Here is an 11,024-nt window from a genome sequence, read left to right as displayed (position 1 = left end):
ATATCGGGCAGTCCACTACCGGCGATTGCTCCATCTGTCCTCTAGGGGATGCACACGGTAATATGGATAAAAACAAGATTTTAGAATAGATCAAAAACATTTTTTTGCAACACCACTCGTAATCTCACAAATTGTCACGCACGCAAATGCGAGCGCGTAAACACCTACACACACTTTGTGTGACTAGACTTACGCGCGAAATATACACGGTCACATAAAGCGAGAGGAATTTCCAGAAAATGCGTTCTAGTTGATGAGTTCAATGGACGTTCTTTATTATTGTTTCATAATTTAGATATTCTGTGTCAGCGCTGCACTGATTTAAGCAAAATCTGTTAACACGTGGAATTATGTACCAGACCTGTCATGTGTATTTAGAAAACAACACTGAACATAACGCTGAAGACAAATAATAAACAACTAGTGAGCACCAACACATCAGTTTATTAAATGTTTACTGTACCCAAGTAGGCTGCTCAACTCATATAAGATAAAAAACACTGTGAACCCTAGGAAGCCTGGTTTACAAGGCTCCCCAAACCTGTCCCTGATTCACACAAGCTTCTTTAGTGTGGTGTGGTGTGGCAGAGACTGGGTGATAGAGTGAATATGAGACTGTACTGCTTGAAGGAATGGGACAGTGTAGGTTGGTCAACAGCACTCTCTGGTTTCCATCCTGACTGGCATACTTATCCCCTGCTTATCACACACAAAGCCTGGCTTACATAAGCGCAGAACCACACTCTCCCTTTCTGTCTTGTCTGACCACTGTCCATGTGTGCTTGATGAGAGAGGATGTCTGCTTAAATGAGTGTATTTACACTGCAGCTGGGGCCCAGAGCAGCAACACCATTACAGACAAATGCTGGGAAAAAAAATCTGTGTGAAAGACAACTCACTCACTGTCCCCCTGAACTGAAATAAGGTTGAGATAATTTGCCATGCTCAAAAAAAAACAGATAGTTGCTGTTTAAAAATTTGTATTTAAAAACTAAACAAAAATGGAATGAACATTTAGTTGTGTGAGAGCAAAGTAAATAACTTCCAAAATACACCAAGCAATTCTTCATTCTCTCTAAAAACACTTTATAAGTTAATTAGAAAACATGTTTAATTAAGGATCCTCCCTACCTGTTTCACAGAATTAATTCTAAGATAATTTCACGGTTGACAAAATGTTTGCTGAGATAACCATTTTATGATTAAGACAAGCCAGCCCTCCAAGATTCACTTACACAGGTGAAGCCAACACACCAACATTCCATTATAGTAACACTGAATAACAAGCAAACACACTGTTGACCATGTAAAATAAGAACTTTTAAGCCAAGCTATTTGAAGTCATCATCAATGAGCATATACCAGGGAGTAAAGGATAAAGGATAAGCTGTAGTTGGTGAGCGTTATTGAGACTGTTTCTTGACTCAGACCACCAAAATACTGTTAGAACGACGCACTTCTGATCCGTGGTCTTCCGTGCTTTCTATATGCATTATTCATACGTCACTCTGGATGAAGGGGTCAGATCACTCAATATCGTGTTGACTTGTAACTGTCATATAGGCACACGAAAGCTGGTGGTGTTGCCAAGACGCTGGAGATCCATGTTGAGTGAGGGACAGGGACGGTATTGCGGTGAGGTTCTGGAGCAGCGCATCAGTCAAGGCAGCCTGGAACATTCCGGACACCTTGTGGAGCATGTGACCTGAGAGTACTGGGCTGTGTCACTGCAAAGGAAATCAACAACTCAAAAACGTTGAATTTTTGGGAAACAGAACGACTGATGATAAACCGATTTGCTCTTCGGACCATCAAAACAAACCACCAGGTTTACATGTAACGTCATTAATTCTACTGTATGCAATAAAAACAACCTAGATTGTCTTGTCTGTGGGAGAGGCAACTCTTATCAAAAGAAGTGGCAGAGATAACAGCACCAATTATCTGTGATCTCAGGCCATATGGTTACCATGGCAGTGGGTCTGCTCAGGAACAAGGGTTCCTGTTCAATTTCAGACAAGTGGGCAGTGTGAGGAGAACGTGAAAGGTCAACACTGCAAAAACCACCAACACTCAATAAGCAAACATTTAAAATGTAAAAAGGAGAACAGACAGGAAGTCAGGGCCAACGCTGATCTGACACTACCCCATTGCAAACATGCAAAAATCGATACGTACAAAATCAAAAAATACAAATCGCAAAACATGTGACAAGAGAGTCAGTGGACCCACCTTGGTGTCAGGTTGCTTGGAAACGGTTGCCAGGGTCAGCGCTTCCCCGGTCTGGCAGAGAGACCCCACCCGGCTGGGATTCCCTCTAAGTGTCACTGTTATCGTGGTGGGGGGGGGCTTCTGCCCTGCAGTTGCCAACAACACAAAACCTGTCTGGGTATAGCTCAGAGGTAGACCACCTAACTGCAAACCGAGAAGTCCCAGGTTCAAATCCCCCCTTACCCTTGTGTGTTGCTTTGGATTAAAGTGTCCAGCTAAATGAATTCATTCGATTATTGGAAAAGCTGCCAATTCCTCTCAGTTCTCTCATGTTCAGACGGCATTTGACTTCAGCCACAGCTGTGAACACCCTTCTACACGGCCCTCCTCCACAGCATGTGGAGGCAGACAGGCCCCATCAATACAGAACAGGGTTTAAACAGTTTATAAGCATGGCAGGCGAGGAAAGATCGGACTACGGCACAGGACGCAGAAACAAACACAACTGAAAAGCCCGGAAAAAAAGGGACAGGGAAGGTGGCAACACCGGTTGCACAATCAAAACAAGAGAGATGAATGCATGGATTTGTTGCAGTCTTTATTGCAATGACAAGGCAAAAGGACAACACATGCTGTACTGTGGCTTCTTATTATAGTTTTTTTTTTTCAACTTCAAAACATATATTAACCCTGTTCAATGGTAGCGTGTGCATCTAAGGTCATGGATTTGCTTGTTGACGGTGATATAAAAAAGGTTGTAACAGATGTTAACATGAAGGAACAAGCAAACAAAATGTAGAACAAACAGGAAAGAGGTCGCTCTAACTGGTTGACAGCTCTGGTCAAAGAAATGCAGTCTGAACCAGGCACACAAATCCTCGTGTGACAGTCGGCCGGTATTCAAAATGCCCGACGCGCAAGGACGTAAATCCCATTAGACACCGATTCATATTTATATATTTTATATACCCTTTCATTTCACAATTATTGAAAACGCATTCGGCCTTTTCTTCATCCAAACAGTTTCACGCATTCACTTATTAGCATTTCGACCATCAGGACACGTCCTGTACATAAACATTATGTAATAACGTGAATCATGTCAACATGGCATCGTACGTCTGGCTCAGGTTCTCACTTGTTGCTTTCTGTATGGCTCGTCTCAAACTGAAAAGGCCGGGGCTCTTCAAAACATCCTCATCCACTACCTGAATCCTCAGACGCTACACTTCAGCCTGTGTGGAGACTCACCATCTAGATGAGGAAACCTGCCCAGACACACACACACACACACACACACACAAACATGCACCCTCTAGAGAATGCTGTCCTATGGTTCCTATAGCTGCCCTGTAGCCATAGTAACCTGACCAGGTGCCTGCTATTCTAGAGCCTTCTAGGGGGGAGGGAGGGGGGAGCGAGGGTCGACCCCCCGTGGATATTCAGCGTGGCCGTCGCGGTTTGGCAGTGCGAGACATACCAGCGCTCTGGGTGGAGATGTGCGCCAGGCCGGGCAGGCTGCTGGCCAGCTTGGCTAGCCCTCCGTTGGTGAGGAGCTGGTGGATGGCAGTGGTCTTTGACACCCCCCCGGTGGAGACCACAGGGAGGGCCCGGAGCAAGGTGCTGCTGCCTGGGCCCATGGAGCCCACGACCTGGGGCTTCCCACTGGGGGCCTGGAGACACACACACACACACAGGGTTAACATCACTCATAACTCCTTACATGTCACATGTTCTATTCTGGCACCAAGTATTCAGGTAAGTCTATTGATGAGGGTGCATGGGCCAACAGGTACCTGAGTGCATCCCATGTTAGCTGCTGTGGAGGGCAGGCTAGGGGACTTGGTAACGATCTCCTGGAGACTGAAACTTAGGCCTTGAAGGAGGCTGCTGGCGGAAGCTGGAATGGACAGACGGACAGAGAGAGTTCAAAAGGAGGAGTTTGAGTTAGGGCCCGGCCAACACCAGAGGCACGATAACACCACGCCTGACATTTTTGGCTTTGGGTGAACTAAGGGAGTTGGAATATTTGAGGTAGGTACTGTCCAAAAGTCAAAGTTTGAGGTAATATCATAGGAAATCAATAACAATGTTTACTTAAGAGCTGTGTTCACAAAATGTTCTCACAGAATGTTCCAGATACTATCACGATACAGATCTCTTCCCTCCCTTCCCTGCTGAGCCCCTGTGTGTCAGACTTGAAATAAAATAAAATGTACATTTAAGCTTTTCAGACTTTGCAATGTTTTGGGTTTTTAGTTGTTTTCGTGAGGCATCCTGTGTGCTGGTGCGCCTGATTCAGGGCGTGGCAGGTGGGCAGAGGATGGCAAGGGAGATGGAGGCCAGGAAGCATGGTGGGCAGGAGATACCTTGGGCAGTAACAGGAGCTTGCGCCTGGACTGGTGAGGAGGAACCTGACACCATGCAAGTCTGCAGGTGGTGGAAAGGGCCGGCCCCCGAGGCCAAGGCATTACACCCCTCTGAGAGGCTACCCGACCTGCAGCGACACACATAACCATCTCCTCAAAGCTCCTCAGGAGTCAGGGCTGGCTGGAGGGAGATTGCACTCTCCATAAGTGTTTGTGTTTGTTTACTTTCTATCAAACTAAAAAAAAAAAAAAAAAAAAAAAACTTCCAGCCAGAGTCCACAACTCATCAATCCATTAGCATCAAACCTGCCCCAGCCAGGTGACATGTTCATTCCAGTGTGTGTGTGTGTGTGTGTGTTGGGTATGGAGGGTGTGTGTGTGGACCAGGCGTACCGCTGGGCTGTGAGGAGGCCTGACAGCTCCTTGGCTCCAGACACCGTGTGGCCCACGCTCACGCTGAGGGGCTTCCCCGACGCCCCCGCTGAGGAGACACACACAGCCTGCTTTAGCCTCCCTGACAGTACCACAAGACCCACCAAAACACCTCAGCACGTTGACCACTTCAAGCCATACGCTACAAAAGGAATACACAACGTAGAAATACTCATAGAAAAACCATCCAGAGGCGTCAACACTTTTCTGTACAGGGAGAAGAAGCGGCAGACAACCACCCCCACCTTCCTGTGCCGCCGAGCTGACGGCTCCCCCTGCTGTCTCTCCGTGGGACACGATGGTCACCTTGATCTTGGCCCTCTTGGCGCTCTTGGTGGTGTTGGGGCTGGGAGATTGCCTCCTCTTCACGTGGGCCCTCAGGTCGTCCCTGTCCAGGCCCTCCGTCTGCTCGCTGGACACGGGCACTGCAACACACACACACACGCGCCCAGGAGTTAGACAGTCGCGCAACAGCCCACGAGCAACCCATGCTGAGCCCCTGAGTGATGCTAACCGCGCGGTCGACAGGGGGAAAAGACAGAGATTTGAGGTGGTGAAAGAAGAGAAGAGCGGTGTGGGGGGGAGGAAGGATAGAGACTTACCGAAGACACAGGTGGGGGTGCCAGGAGGAAGGCTTTTCCTCACAAGCATGTTTTGTTTCATAAAAGCAGCAAACTGAGCTGGAAGGAATTGGAAACGAAAGATGGAAAGACAGCGGCAGAAAGAGAGAAAGTGCAGAGGAGACGGTTTAAAGGACTTGGTTCACGTACAGATGGCGCGTGGCTTATAACCAGGGCGAGAACGTCGAGAAAAGAAAAAAAAAACAGCTCTTCGTCCGTTCTTTTCGAGCAGCGTAAGGCTGCATTCATCTTTACTGGCCCACAATAGAGCAGAGGATCGAAACGGCATCTCTCTCTGTGTGTGTGTGTGTGTTGCAGCGTACAAACCTTGCGCCTGCTTGTGTGTGAGCACGGTCCCGGACCTCTGCATGTGGGTCTTGAGGAGCTGGGTGGCTGTGATCAGACTGGACTTCTGTGCCGGGGACAGGCCTGACGTCTTTGGTTTGGGGCTCGAGGTGGGACTGCTACACACACTGGACAGGTCCTGAGGACACACGTGTACAGGAGCACGGCTGAGTGGGCAGAACTTCAACACAGGGGAGAATGAGAACGTAGAGTGGGGCGCATGACCCAGGCGCTTTCATTCCAGACAGTGTACAGTACAAGAGGGATTTGAACCTGCGGTCTCTTGATCTGAAGTGCTCTAACCACTCAGCTAGACCCTTCCCCCATCCCTCCAGGATATGTCTATATATCCTGGAGGTATATGTGTGCATGTATGTCCCGTCTCCGGCTGTCTTCCTAACCATGAGAGAGTGGAGCGCGTCGGTAGGCCTGACCTCCGAGCCTGAGGGGGACATGGGCACGCCGCGCAGGGCGGGGGAGGAGGGCCGCGCCCGCTCCAGGTCAAAGGGCAGCTCCCTGCGAGGCTTCTTCTTCTTCTCCGTGTCCAGGTCTCTCATCTCGCCCGGGCTGTGCCCGTGGCCCTCCGACCGCGTCAGCACCCCCGACAGGAAGTCCGCTATCTCGTCCTGCCCGTCGGCACAGGAAGTAGAGAGGGTGGAGGAGGGAGGGGAAGAGAGAGAGAGGGGGAGAGAGAGCGAGAGAGAGGGTTTATCACCTGGAACTTCCGGAAAAAGAGGGCCCGGCAGATTAAAGCCAAGCGTCTTCAGTTAAAACAGCAGATGTTCTGGATGAGCCAGACGTGGGCCCACCTGAATGCATCGATCCACCATGGTCTGCGTGAGACCTTCGGACTTCATCTTGGTGGAGTTGATCCTGCGGAGGGGAAGCAGAATTTTAACAGGAATGAGGAAAGGAAAACGGGGCCAGGCCTTTACACCCCTAAACAGTGGAGGGGTGAGGGGGAGGGGAGGAGAACCCTGAGCACCCAGCGGTGAGGAAGCGCCGTCCCAACCTGAGGTTGTCGTCGGCTCCTCCCACCACCACCAGACTGTTGTCGGCCCTCAACTTGTCCCTGAACTCCTCCATGGCCTCCGTGCTGCTCTGCAGGGCGTTCTGACCCGCCACAAACAGCACCGGCGTCTTCATGTCCAGAAGAGGGTCGTCCACATCCTGCCAGCCCACAACACACACCGTCAGTCTCTTAGAATCAAACCAGAGTAAGAATGACAATGGGGGGGGGGTCAACTTCTCCAGGGCATGTATCGACCCCCCCCGACCCGTTGTTTTTACTTATTTTGGGGGGGTCCAAGTCTTAATTAGGGGGTCAGACCCCCCCAAACCCTCCCGTAATTCGCACCCTGGATCAAACCCACCTACAGACCGCCTTATCATCACATCTTCCTTTACAATATTTTTCAAGGGCATTTGTTTTATTTGGAGATTCAGTGAGGAGCCAGGAACCGTAATGGAGGGACAGAGAGGACGTTTGAAGATGTGGAAGATGTTGCCTACCCCTCTGGGTCCGCTGGCTGACATCAGGGGGAAGCCCAGGCACACCACAGCGGTCAGGTATTCCATGAGAGACACCTGGGAAGCAGCAGAACACTTCATTACAGATTTTGACATTGTGTCTATAACAGTTACATTTAGTCATTTAGCAGACGCTTTTATCCAGAGCGACTTAGTCAGTATAACGTAATTTGGCACGGCCAGGAATCGAACCAGCGACCTTCTGATTACTAGCTGATTCCCTAACCGCTCAGCCACCTGACTCCGCTATAAGCTGATGTATTTGTTTAAGAGAAGCTTTCATCCACAGCTTACACAGAAGAGGGGTTCTTTTAGATGTATTTTAGACGTTTTCTATAAGCTCCGATTGGATAATGCTCCAACCACACTTATTTGACCCTGATTCAACACTAGTAACCTGATCCACCAGATAATTATTAGCATCAGCTGTGCTAGATTAGTGTTGGAGTGGTCGGAGACCCTTTTCCTGAGAGGTATGAAACAGCAGGCAAACACAAGGATGCACGAGAGCAGACTCACATGACAGGAAATGAGCGCTCCCACGTTCCAGCCAACCAGGATGATGGGTTTGAGGGGGAAGTGACTGTGGACCTGATGACAACAGGGAAACAAACACACCATGAAGACTCAGTATGCTGCCCAAATCGATTTAAAAGCTATACGTTTTATTAATACAACTAAAATGGAAAAGCACAATCCATTTAATTACACATTTCTATCAATGCTATCAAGGTTTAGGTTGATATAACAGCGGTACCTCGATAACTTTGGCTCTGACAGTACCCAGCATGTGTTCCAGACACTGTGTGATGCCCACATTGGCCCCGCTGTTCACGTGGGTGTTGACTGGGATCACCTGAGAGGAACAATGCGTGTTACAACTTCACTTCCAAGCGGGGGGAGGATAGAGAGGTTTGTATTAAGCTACAAAATGCAACACGCTCCGGGCTCCAGACCTTTCCCAGGCAGGACAGCTGGGACTGCCAGAACCTCATCCTGCGCGAGGTGGAGAAGGCGGGGTTGGTGGGCCCAGACGGAGCGATGAGGATGAGAGGGGAGCCTGGGAGCTTGCTCTTGAGCACAAAAACACACACAGAGAAGAGTTCAGTCTGCATCCCTCTTTGAAAGGCATCTGGGATTTGGGGGATGTCCACCCCCCAACCCCCCCCCTTCCTCCAAAAAAAAAGGTGTACCCAAAACCTAAGAACACAGTGCTGAAAGGGGCGTGAGAGCAGGAGGGGTGAGGTACCGGCTTGTTGTGTGACAGCACTCCCACGGCTGGGTCCCAAGGCCTCTTCAGGAGGAGGGACAGGGCCTCCGCACCCGCCGCTCCCGTCTTCACCGACGACGTCTGCAGCATCCTGTCTATCAGGGAGGGCAGCTGCACACGTGCGAGCACACGCACGGGAAAGGAACAGGAAGTCAAGAACCTGGTATAACCCGAACAACAGCGTAGCCCAAAGCTAAGGAACAGGAAGTCAAGAACCTGGCATAACCCAAACTACAGCGCAACCCAAAGCTCATGTTTCTTATGCTCATCTATGATACATAATGAAATAACCCTCATTTCTAAAACGTTGAATATAAAGTGAAAGATAAAGGGCGCACGTGAGCGACAGACAGGCTTACCTTGCTCTTGAGCGTTTGCAGCACGTCCAGGTACGCGGCCAGCATGGCCAGGCTGAGAGACTCGATCATAGTGGTGTGCAGCCACTGGGTTAGCTTGGTGTCCCAGTTCACGCTTGCTAGCGCGTGACGCACCTTCCTAGCACACTTGTCCACGGCGATCCTGCGGAGCACTGGTTCGTTGGAGGCCTGATGGGAAAAGAGGGACGGTGAGGGAGAGACCACAGTCCCAGTCGACGTCATCCATTACATCTTGGTTTTAATATTTTGCCTGAGGTGATATCTGAAGGAACTAATGTACAATTTGTTTTATATCAAACAGCCACATGTTAAACCAATAGTTCAATCAGACACAGAGGTCGCAAGCTCACGTTTTCATTGGCCAACCGGGCCAACCTTTCTGCTTGCAGGGCCTTCAGCACTTTGTTGAATAATTTATTTTGCGACAGCGACCATCCAGTCCTGCGATGAGAAAAAAAATGAGGATCACCACTCACTGCAGAGTGACACAAATAAACCAGTACATGCCAGCTAGCATAACAAGTCCAAGTGATAAGAGACACTGTAAGAAACATAGGGTGTATAGGTATACTGCAGCAAGATATCATGTTTCACAGGTAAACTGAAGAGAAACATGGGGTTTGTATGTACACAGTTTCAGGATATAGGGTCATAGGTATGCTGTAGAAAGGTATTCTTTACATGTATACTGTAGAAAAATATTGGGTTCATGGGTCTACTGTAGGAGCATAGAGCGATCATAAGATTGCTGTTGGGAGTTTTTCTTTAACTGACTTGTTGATGTGTTCTTCCCAGTCATCAGGCGGTGGGGGGCCATCTGCAACTGTGCGCGCGAATAAGACGTGGCGCTCGCACTCTTTCATCACACTACGAGCTTTGTGGTTGTCATACAACGGCACTGGCGTCGGTGTGACCGTTTCTACATCGATGGATGGGTCCGATTCCCTAGAAGAGATGACATTACACCTGTAAGCACCCAAATCGGATTAAACACGGTGAAACGACAGACTTAAAAGTTAAAACACATTGATATTGTCATAAAGTTTGGACGCTGGTCTTATAAGTATCGCTGTCAGACCAAATATACACAGACACGCCACTTTCTATTGCGGGTCTGTATTTAACTGCTCAATATACTGAATACTCACAATGAGGAATCCGGCTGTCGACGGGGTGTTACGAACAGCATGCGAGTGGGTCGGGCACTGCTCGCGTCCGGGTGGGCATTCCACGGTTTGGCATAGCTGTGGTCCAGGAAAACCAAGTCGAGCTCGCGCTCGTGGGCCGAGAGCTGGAATAACAAAGATGTCCCCATTCTCCGTGTGGACATCTGGAAATCCCTGTCCGCACCCCGGTGCATCCTCCACTAGGGCCCCGACGGTCCAGTATTTGGAAGGATTTTAACAAAAGGCTGAAAAACGAAAGATTATCTTAAGGAATAGCAGCGTAAACACCCTCGTCATGGCCTGCCGTAGTTAGCATAGCATGCCAGCAAGCTCTAACTCTCTGTAAAAATAGCTAGAGTTAGGTAATGCTACTTTGTCCCCCATACAATTTGCTAGATGCAGGGCCACTCAAACCATAATAATAAACATTTGATTTGAGTAACACTTGCAGCAATTCCCTTACTAACATGAAAGAGGCTAAAAACGGGCTAGTTAGCTCTAGTTAGCTGGTAGCTCTACAGAACGTCATGTCTCGCGAGTAACTCTTCCAGCTAGCTACTCACCTTTTCGCATTCTTTCCATTTGCTTTAATAATATGTAGATGTACGGAAAATAATGTAGAATTAATGTACTTGTTTCTGTGTATTATTTAAGGTAGTCAAAACATTCCAGCTAATATGTTAGCTTGCGTGAAGCTCCACCGC

The 11,024-nt window shown here is 48.8% G+C and overlaps 1 protein-coding gene across 12 annotated transcripts; it reads right to left on the bottom strand.

Moving 5' to 3' along the window:
• Positions 1-424: 424 nt before the first annotated feature.
• On the bottom strand, positions 425-11,024 carry kansl3 (KAT8 regulatory NSL complex subunit 3). 12 transcript variants are annotated; one of them, XM_084694661.1, is made up of 22 exons: positions 10,884-11,024; positions 10,303-10,565; positions 9,929-10,120; positions 9,505-9,595; positions 9,137-9,322; positions 8,757-8,888; positions 8,464-8,580; positions 8,265-8,363; positions 8,027-8,098; positions 7,490-7,564; positions 6,990-7,147; positions 6,787-6,850; positions 6,379-6,603; positions 5,960-6,116; positions 5,615-5,692; positions 5,258-5,437; positions 4,974-5,061; positions 4,581-4,708; positions 4,008-4,111; positions 3,692-3,884; positions 2,233-2,357; positions 1,589-1,727 (listed from the first exon to the last, which is right to left on the bottom strand). In XM_084694661.1, the coding sequence occupies exons 2-22, from the start codon at positions 10,512-10,514 to the stop codon at positions 1,725-1,727; spliced, it is 2,679 nt and encodes an 892-aa protein (XP_084550787.1). In that variant the 5' UTR covers positions 10,515-10,565; positions 10,884-11,024; the 3' UTR covers positions 1,589-1,724. The 12 variants fall into 12 exon arrangements, with proteins under 12 accessions (XP_084550792.1, XP_084550787.1, XP_084550790.1 ...); XM_084694664.1 differs by having other exon boundaries at positions 6,412-6,603; XM_084694663.1 differs by having other exon boundaries at positions 9,929-10,099.

Source organism: Hypomesus nipponensis, chromosome 28 (assembly GCF_054491055.1).
Source record: "Hypomesus nipponensis isolate SF chromosome 28, ASM5449105v1, whole genome shotgun sequence".
In the NCBI taxonomy this organism is placed as follows: domain Eukaryota; kingdom Metazoa; phylum Chordata; class Actinopteri; order Osmeriformes; family Osmeridae; genus Hypomesus; species Hypomesus nipponensis.
The sequence above is the reverse complement of the archived record's forward strand: the minus strand, read 5'-3'. Positions and strand labels throughout refer to the sequence as shown.

Coding starts and splice junctions, on each gene's coding strand:
- kansl3 (XM_084694661.1), bottom strand. CDS start 10,514: ATGCACCGGGGTGCGGACAGGGATTTCCAGATGTCCACACGGAGAATG. Junction 9,323..9,504: donor CCCGGTTGGCCAATGAAAAC/GTGAGCTTGCGA, acceptor TTTTCCCATCAG/GCCTCCAACGAACCAGTGCT. Junction 2,358..3,691: donor CATCTCCACCCAGAGCGCTG/GTATGTCTCGCA, acceptor TGGCAACTGCAG/GGCAGAAGCCCCCCCCCACC.